This window comes from Lepisosteus platostomus, chromosome 14 (genome assembly GCF_059453375.1).
Source record: "Lepisosteus platostomus isolate fLepPlt1 chromosome 14, fLepPlt1.hap1, whole genome shotgun sequence".
Classification (NCBI taxonomy): Eukaryota; Metazoa; Chordata; class Actinopteri; order Semionotiformes; family Lepisosteidae; genus Lepisosteus; species Lepisosteus platostomus.
Genome location: NC_142624.1, coordinates 1,287,915 through 1,296,490, shown reverse-complemented (window position 1 = coordinate 1,296,490; position 8,576 = coordinate 1,287,915). Strand labels below are relative to the sequence as shown.

Sequence of the window (8,576 nt, the reverse complement as noted above, 5' to 3'; positions counted from 1 at the left end):
TAGCAGTTGTGTTTTAAATCTTTAATCAATTTTGTGTTCTGTCATGAACCGTATCTGGGTCCTTCACTGCAGTCCATTCATGGGTGTCTCACGCACATCTCGGTGTCTCCAGAAGAGAATTTGAGCCCATTACCTGTCGGTCTGTGTATGAGGGTGTGTAAGGATACGTCTAGACAAAGAACAGACTGACTGGTCTAGGACCCCCGATTGAAGTGACCCCTGTGCTCACTCAGTGGGATGTCCGGTCCAGTCTAAACTGTGTTCACCGGTGGCGCTGCTGCGTGCCGGACCACTGTCTGTGTTGGTGGAGCGGGAGAAATTTTCCCAAGGTCCAGAGCTGAGCGCACGTCTCTTGTTTGTGGGGAATAAGTCATGACACCTTGAGGGAGCTTGTCTGGTCCACTCCAGACCTGTGTGGCAGGAAGGGGTGACCGAGCTGACCCCCCCCCAGACCCCCTCACTCAGGGCTGCTCCTGCCCCCTCTGCCTCAGGGCGCTCAGCTCCGAGCTCCGAGCCCCGTCGATCAGCTCCAGCTCACGGATTTTCTGTGGAGGAGAGGAAACGGGATTTCACAGAGTGTCACGGTGTTCATGATGTCGCCCCTGATGATGCCATCAGCTCTGTTACCCGAGTGATGCAATGCTGATGACATCACTACATGTTCTCCAACTGCAGTGAAGACCCTTGTGATCTGATGCTGGTGATGTCATCGGTGTGTGGCAACGATCCATGCACGATGACACGGTGCGATGATGTCAGCAGCACGGCGTCACCTCTGTTACCTGGGAGATCTCCGTGCTGATGATGGTCTGGTACTCCTTCCCTCTTCCCAGCGCAGTCATCTCCTCCAGGAACTGCCGTCTCTCCTCGATCTCGTCCAGCACTGAGACGGGACGAAGACGCGGAGGGTCAGACTCTCGGCAGCGGTCACTCTTGAAACACTGAATCGAACTTTTACAAATCAAAAGTGCTCCAGCGTGGGACAGTCTTGCACATGTGATCAGGGTGATGAAAAAGGGAAGACCCTATATGGGTATTAGTGACTTTTTCATATTTTGCATCCGTGTTTTGGTTGGCTGGGACTGCTCCACATCATCACTGCCTGGTCTGGCAGATCCCTTTATGGAAAGCAGAGGTTAGGCAAGCGATGGAGAGCAGTGCTGGTCGGAGAGGTCTAGCAAACCATGCAAACTGCTGGCTCGGGCCAGTCGGTGCTCCTCCTCACCCTCCTGGAAGCGATCCCTCCCCGGGGTAGCTTCTGTCCCGGCAGCGGCCGGCAGGGGGGGCGGCGGACCGGGCTCCTCGCGCCCCGTGGCCAGCAGGCTCTGCAGACGCCTCTTCTCCTTCTCCGGGTCTCCTGGGAGTTCAAGAGGAGGAGAGAGAGGGCACGGCTGAGCTCTGAGCTCTGCGCTCTGCTGCGCTGCAGGGCACAGCCCAGCCAGGAGAGGCCCCAGGCCTGCCCTGTGTGCCGCTGCGCTGGACAGCTGGACAGCTGGACGAGGGCCCCGGTTCTGGTGCTGTAGCTCGCGGGGTGCGGCCGACTCACGGGTGGGTCTGGGGCGGAACTTCTCCCTCTGGTAGCTGTCCCCGGCCTGACACTGTTCGGCACTGCGCCGCTGGGGCTTGAAGGCGGGGCTCGGGCCTGCCCTTGGCTGGGGTCTGGGAGCTGCGGCTGGGGCTCTGGGTACTTCGCTGGAGGTGGGGTGACAGCGCGGCGGGAGGGCGCCCCCTTCTGGCAGAGGAAAGCAACACCAGCAATGGTGCATGAAAACTGTGCTGAACCACAGCGTGGAAGACGAGTAGATGTCACTGCAGGTCTGCACGGGCATGAAACTGAAGCCCCCTACCCGAGACCTTGAGACCCAACCCGACCGAGCCCGAATGGTACTGCCCAATTTGAAGCCCGAACCTGACCAGAACCCGAAATCGATCGCTCTCTTTTCCTCTCGGGGCGAGCAGACACACGTGCACACACGGAGACGGATTCTCACAAACCCAGTTCTGCAATGCGAGCGTGCAAAATAAGTTATGAATCTCTTCCAATAAAAATACATTTCATGACATAAAATAATAATAATTCATTTTCACTTATTAGAAAACAGACCCAAGCCCCTCATTGCGCAGAGGCGAGTGCGGCGTGAACACCAGCTCTGCCCACCCGCGGGGTCGGACAGGGGTCACCAGAGAGGAACCGCAGGACCCCGTTCAGGAGTCGTGTTTAAAAACATCCACCCCCCCCCTGTGACTCAGGGTGGGTGTGATTTGGAAACGGTAATGAGCTCAGGCGAGACGAGGAGCGCAGATCCTGGCACGCCTGTGGGAGGGTATGCCAGGGCGTGTCTGGCGAGTCGTGCGATGTTCCAGGACACCCCGGTCGCCCTGCGGTCCCTCCGCACTCACTCTGCAGCCTCTCGCCGATCTGTCTCTGCTGGAAGCGGGTCAGCCGGGATTCCTGCATCATCACTGCAACGGGACACAAGTCAGGCTGTCAGGCCCCCCGACCCGGGTTCACACGCACACGCACGCCCAGACACCCCCAGATCACGCTACCTTCCTCTCCACGACGGTCCCAGACTCTCTGGACTATGCTATAGTCCAAGCCTGCACTGCAGGAGGCTGGAGGAAACCAGAGACCTACAGCACCACGTTGAGAACTCACGCCAACCCGTGGAGGAACATGCAGACTCCACGCAGACAGGCGGAAAGCTGGGATCTTGTCCTGCCGTCTGCAGCTGTGACGCAGCTCCGACGCCCCGCCCCCCCTCAAGCACTGGATGGGCAAACGCACACGCCGGGGGACACACACTCGGACCCACATTCGGGACACTCGCCTCTCAGGAGCTCCTGGGTCTCCTGGCTGTACTGGGGCACACGGGGGCAGTTCCACAGGCCGCCCCCGGCTCCTGGGAGCTCAGCTCTGTCTCTGGAGGACATCAGACGCAGGGTCCTGCACACAGGAGCACACAGGGGTTAAGACAATACAACCATCCATCCCTTTTCTTTATCCTATTCAGGGCCATGGAGGAGCCAGAACCTATCCCAGCAAGCTCCGGGCGCAAGGCAGGATACACCCTGGATGGGACGCCAGTCCATCGCAGAGCGCACACACTCACACCAGGGCCAGTTCTGCTGGTACCCACTTAATCTACCAGCATGTTTCTGGACTGTGGGAGGAAACCAGAGCACCCGGAGGAAACCCACACAAACACGGGGAGAACATGCAGACTCCACACAGACAGCACTCGGGGTCGGGGATCGAACCCGGGGCCCCAGCGCTGGAAAGCAGCAATGCTACCTGCTGCGTCAAGGTGTCACCCTTAACTTGCTGTGCGCAGCACAAACTTTCAACGTGCAGCAGAGTTCAGGACGAGCTTGCGTGCCGAGAAAGAGCTGACTGTTGGGAAACGAGTCAGGTGAAGGGAGCAGTGAGCAGTCCAAGAACACAGGAACAATACCGGGCCTCGTGCCCAAGCCTCTGGAGCAACAAGATCTCTCTGTGGCTAAAACTGGGGGACAGGTAAAGTATAATAGCTGGAAAAGGTGTCTGTTCTGCAGCGAACGAGCTATAAAGCTGTCAGGACTGGAGGCAGGCTGCCGAGTCATCACTGTCCCAGTGAAAGCGCCTGGGGGTGAAAGGCAGAAAGCTGCCTCTCCAGAGGCTGCAGGGAACAGCCCTTTCTCTGTCCTGTTCCCGTCTCCCCAGGCTTGTTTCTTACCACTGCACTGCACACTGCTCCTGTACCCCCAGACTCCCTGTACCCCTGTCCACTGCTCCTGTACCCCCAGACTCCCTGTACCCCTGCCCACTGCTCCTGTACCCCCAGACTCCCTGTACCCCCTGCCCACTGCTCCTGTACCCCCAGACTCCCTGTACCCCTGCCCACTGCTCCTGTACCCCCAGACTCCCTGTACCCCTGTCCACTGCTCCTGTACCCCCAGACTCCCTGTACCCCTGTCCACTGCTCCTGTACCCCCAGACTCCCTGTACCCCCTGCCCACTGCTCCTGTACCCCCAGACTCCCTGTACCCCTGTCCACTGCGCCTGTACCCCCAGACTCCCTGTACCCCTGTCCTGAAGTTTATGACCTCACTCCCCTCCCTCTCCTGTACTTACTGGATTGTCCCAGATGGGAAATTTGCTTTGCAGGCAAGTAAGACAATTTAACACATAACCCCATTAACAAATAAGAGACATTCATGTACAATGAGAAACAACAGAAATATATGAGGTAAAATGTACATCCAATTGTCCCCATTGAGCCGGATCATAGCCGTGGGAATAAAAGATGTTCTACTGAATCTGGGCGGTCTAAACTGAAGTCATCTCTAACTTTATTTCTCATTTTACCCCCGTGACTGTTTCTGGTACTTTCACTTAACATTCATTTCGTGTAGAGCGTCTCTCCGGAGAAGAACATTATAATTACAGTAACCACCCTCTGTTGTGAGACATTTGCAAACTGAATACTTATGAACTACGTTCACTCACGCAATTCTGGTCTATTAACTGTGTATTCATAAATATCGCCCCATGGTTTGAATTGCAATAGCTACACTGCCTCTCCTATAGCTACACTGATGCTGTGCAACACTGCATCAACACCGCCTGGCAGGACGGGAGAACGGCCGCAAGCTGCACCAAGCGTTACCCTGAAAATCATCCCCGACACGAGCTTATGAACCGCTGATATGAACTGCAGAAAGACGGACATCTCACCCGGTATCGTCTCCAGTCCGCACACAGCCTGGCAGCGCGACTTCCGGCCAGGACGCGGAGCCCTGCTGCCATGGCAACGGCGGGGCCGTGACGTCACGCCATGACCCCTCCCCGCCGCCACCCGAAACAGGTTGTTAAAGAAAATTGTTCCTGCAAAGTAACCGAGTTCCACAGACTTCTCTTCTAAGGCATTTATATGTTATTTCGTCTGCTGTCGCCTATTGTTATATGTTTTCTCTTAATGTTTATAAATAAAGCTTTCAGTAATGGGAACCTAGTGGGTATTAATAGGTCATATGGTATGAAATCAGTTATTTTCTTTAATCGCTTTGAAAATATTTTCACATGCTGTTTGGTAAAAGGCTGTTATTAGGTACGTTTTACTTCGAAAAGTGGCATTTATTATGCTAAAAGTTTCATATTGTTATGTTAAAGTAACAAATGTCATTTTTTAACTGTGTTTTATATTTGTACTACTGTGTCAGCAGTTATAATGCCCTATTCTGAACAAACTCTCAAGAAAATTCCGCAATCAATAGAAGAAATCCGGGTCATTAACAGAAAACTGACAGTACAGCAACTGTGCTGTTTGACCCGGAAGTTGTCTTGCCTGGGGCGGAAGTGAAAGGAGGACGGCGTGGTGCTGAGGAGGAGGCGGGTTGTTTGTGCCGAGTGTGTTTAGTCGTTTTTCGGCTGCTTAAAATACTGCTGCGAGGTTTCCTCTGAATTCCTCACGCTTGCGGGTGAGAGATGTCTGACAACGAGGACAAGTAAGCGAATCCCCGTGTTTCTGAAAGGTTTCATTCGGGGATGTTTACCGTCCGTGTAGCTCGCAGTTTCCGCGAATCCCGAGATCAGTGCGTATGTGAGTGAGATGGACGACAGATTTTGAACCACATCAGCTGGATTATTAAATATTTATTCTGATAGCTGGTTCTCCCCTGGCCGCCTTCACCGTGGCGTTAAGAGGCTGCAGGTTTTCTCTCTCGGGCTTCATCGATCTTACCTGCGGTCCGACGAGACGATGCCGGACGGGTCCTGAGCCCCGAACTCGCCCTGTTGATTCTGACGTTCCCAGCTGGATGACCCACAAACCCCTTCTCCTCAGCCCCTGAGGACAGCCCCCCCCGGCGGCTTGCGCCCGTCTGCAGCGGGGCGACCTGACCCTCCTCTTCCTCCCTGTCTTTCAGCTTCGACGACGGAGATTTCGACGATGTCGAGGAGGATGAAGGGCTGGACGATTTGGAGAACCCGGAGGATGTGAGTGTTTCTCACCTGGGCCTTGTCTTGGGACCCTGTTTCTCTGGCAGCGGGGCGCTGTGACGTGAACCCCACCTCTCTCTCTGTGACCTGACCCCCTCTCTCTCTATAATGTGAACCCCGCTCTCTCTCTGTGGTGTGAACCCCTCTGTCTCTCCCTGTCCGCAGGAGGATCAGGAGAACGTGCAGATCCTGCCAGCAGGGGAGGGCCAGCAGGCCAACCAGAAGCGCATCACCACCCCCTACATGACCAAGTACGAGAGGGCCAGGGTGCTGGGCACCCGGGCGCTGCAGATCGCGTGAGTGGCCACCCGTCTCCTGTCTGCAGCTCCCCTGGTCCAGACACGTCTCCCCGTTGGGCTGGACAGAGCGTTGCTTGACTCTGAGTGTGACCAGTTCGGCTGACTCAGTCTTGGCCAGCTGGACATACACGAGGATGGCCGGCGCTGCGTTGGGGTTATAAAGGCGCCCTGGAAAATAAGAGGGTTCTAGAGCATGGCGGCGCTGGGGGTCCACAGAGGGACCCGTACGCCACATGACCTCAGTTCTACGCCTCCCTGAGCCGCGCCCTGACTCCCTGCGTCCCTGGAGAACTTTGTTCCTGCAGGAAAGGACTCCCGTGCGGAGTTCTTGATCTGTTGCTTCTGCCTTGAGCTGATCTGGAGAGAGAGACCGACAGCGGGGTGGTTCTCGAAACCGGCCCCCCCTCCCGGTCTCGCTCCTGTGGGTGTCGCTGCGGCTCCAGGGTGGAGAGCGCGCGGCAGTCTCCTTTCACAAAGAGGGGCGGGAGGGTGGAGCAGGAATCCAGTCCGTCGCACCGTCCCGTGTTCTCCAGGCAGTGTCGTTCTCACGCCTTCCCTCCCTCCCCTCTCTCTCGGCAGGATGTGTGCCCCCGTGATGGTGGAGCTGGAAGGAGAGACGGACCCTCTCCAGATCGCCATGAAGGAGCTGAAGTGAGTGCTGGGGGGAGGGGGAGGAGGAGCAACAGGTGTTTCTACTCTGTGCCCACCAGGGTGGGTGGAAGGAACGCAGCACTCGAGAGCAGGTCGTTTTCCCCACCCAGCAGGTTAGGCTGCTCATAACGAATAGTTGGTAGGGATCTCACCCAGCTGTTTCTTGAACAGCCCTGGAGGGGGGGATGTCTTCAACGGGGCCTGGAAACGAGTTCCAGACACCCACCACTCTTGGCGTAGAAAGGAAGTCTGGAACCGCGCTTCCTTGCTGTGTGCGGCGTAGGCTCAGTAAGCCCGTCTGTGTGCTCCCTGGGAGATGGTGGAGGCCTGTGGGCCCACGGCGTGATGTAAAAGCACCGGAGTCCGGACTCTCGGCTTCCCGGCTCCGTGACCTGTCTCTCCGTGTGTGAAATTCCCAGGGGGTTTCTGTGGCTGGCGGGTATTCCAGAGTCGCGCGTCTCCATGGCAGCGGACGGCGGCAGGGGCCCCTCCCGCCTCCCGCCTCCTGTCTCCGCGCCCGAGTGCCAGGCGTTCCCAGCGCAGCGCAGGGGAATTCCGCAGCTATGTGGGGATTTTTCAGGATTCGCGGTCTGCCTGCAGTCGCCGTCTGGCCTGGCCGCCGGAGCCCGGCACCCGCTCTCCGGGTGATGGGGCCGGGAATGTCGGGGCGCCTCCGGGATGGCCGGAGATCGGGAGCCTTGCTCCCTTGCGCCTCGTCCCCTCCTCTGTCCTGAGTGAGAGGAGGGCGGGGGAGAAACCGGCGAGCTGTTTTTGGGGTTCCCTTCGCAGTGGCTGGGGTTCGGGGCTGGGGCCCCAGTAAAATCCCCCCACTGTGTGAAGAGCGAGAAAACGTAAACGGGGCGCAGGATGGGTCGCTGGCTCCGAGGGGGGTGAAGGGGGAGGCTTGGGGGTCGCGTGGCCTCGGGTTCGAAGGAGAGGGGGTGTGTGCCCGCGCCTCACGGCTCTCGGTCCGTCTCCGTGCCCCCACAGGAGCCGGAAGATCCCCATCATCATCCGGCGCTACCTCCCGGACGGCAGCTACGAGGACTGGGGCTGCGACGAGCTCATCATCACGGACTGAGGGGCGCCGGCCCCCGAGCGGAGCCTGACCCCTCCTCCCGCCTCCTCCTCTTCCCCTCCCGCTCCTCCTCCTGGCTCGCAGAGTTCCCCCCGAAGAGGAACGGCAGCTGGCAGCGGGAAAGGCCGGGAATTTGATCCCAGTTCCTGGAAGCCACAGACCCTCCTCTTCGGCACGGACAGCCGGGCTGACTGGCTGACCGGTCAGTGCCGTCACCTCGTCCGGCGGGATCGGAGGACAGGACAACGTCTTCCTGACGGGCCGAGCAGGGAGCGCGGGAATGATGTGAGAGTCCGAGCTTGGATCACATCACATCACGTGAGGTTTTAGCTCCAATCCCGCAGTGTGGGCACCCCACATACCCACCCCTCCCGCCCCGTTTTAATTCCAGTTTTCCTTCTGCTGTGCACTCGGATGGCGGCTGTGGCCACAGAGCTCCACCAGGGGGCGTTAATATTTCAGAGAAAACCAGGTCTGGCGCTCGGCTCTCCTGTGCATTTCAGTGATTTACAGTTTGTAAAAATGTGTATATTTTTTGTTATCGGAATAAAAATGGCAAAATTCCTAA

General features: G+C 57.5%; 2 protein-coding genes across 3 annotated transcripts; one reads left to right on the top strand and one right to left on the bottom strand.

The window, feature by feature from the left end:
- Positions 1 to 6: 6 nt before the first annotated feature.
- On the bottom strand, positions 7 to 5,864 carry c14h22orf23 (chromosome 14 C22orf23 homolog). Of its 2 annotated transcripts, none has more exons than XM_088607147.1 (7): positions 5,724 to 5,864; positions 2,832 to 2,947; positions 2,401 to 2,463; positions 1,547 to 1,732; positions 1,226 to 1,357; positions 783 to 883; positions 7 to 545 (listed from the first exon to the last, which is right to left on the bottom strand). In XM_088607147.1, exons 2-7 carry the CDS (start codon positions 2,932 to 2,934, stop codon positions 462 to 464), a joined length of 669 nt encoding a protein of 222 aa, XP_088463273.1. In that variant the 5' UTR covers positions 2,935 to 2,947; positions 5,724 to 5,864; the 3' UTR covers positions 7 to 461. The 2 variants fall into 2 exon arrangements, with proteins under 2 accessions (XP_088463273.1, XP_088463272.1); XM_088607146.1 differs by lacking the exon at positions 5,724 to 5,864 and adding an exon at positions 4,718 to 4,935.
- On the top strand, positions 5,318 to 8,576 carry polr2f (RNA polymerase II, I and III subunit F). The gene is made up of 5 exons (XM_088607174.1): positions 5,318 to 5,487; positions 5,908 to 5,977; positions 6,146 to 6,276; positions 6,859 to 6,930; positions 7,921 to 8,576. Exons 1-5 carry the CDS (start codon positions 5,468 to 5,470, stop codon positions 8,009 to 8,011), a joined length of 384 nt encoding a protein of 127 aa, XP_088463300.1. The 5' UTR covers positions 5,318 to 5,467; the 3' UTR covers positions 8,012 to 8,576.

Coding starts and splice junctions, on each gene's coding strand:
- c14h22orf23 (XM_088607147.1), bottom strand. CDS start 2,934: ATGTCCTCCAGAGACAGAGCTGAGCTCCCAGGAGCCGGGGGCGGCCTG. Junction 2,464..2,831: donor GACCCAGGAGCTCCTGAGAG/GCGAGTGTCCCG, acceptor GTCCCGTTGCAG/TGATGATGCAGGAATCCCGG. Junction 1,733..2,400: donor GATCGGCGAGAGGCTGCAGA/GTGAGTGCGGAG, acceptor TTCCTCTGCCAG/AAGGGGGCGCCCTCCCGCCG.
- polr2f (XM_088607174.1), top strand. CDS start 5,468: ATGTCTGACAACGAGGACAA. Junction 5,978..6,145: donor ATTTGGAGAACCCGGAGGAT/GTGAGTGTTTCT, acceptor CCCTGTCCGCAG/GAGGATCAGGAGAACGTGCA. Junction 6,277..6,858: donor ACCCGGGCGCTGCAGATCGC/GTGAGTGGCCAC, acceptor CTCTCTCGGCAG/GATGTGTGCCCCCGTGATGG.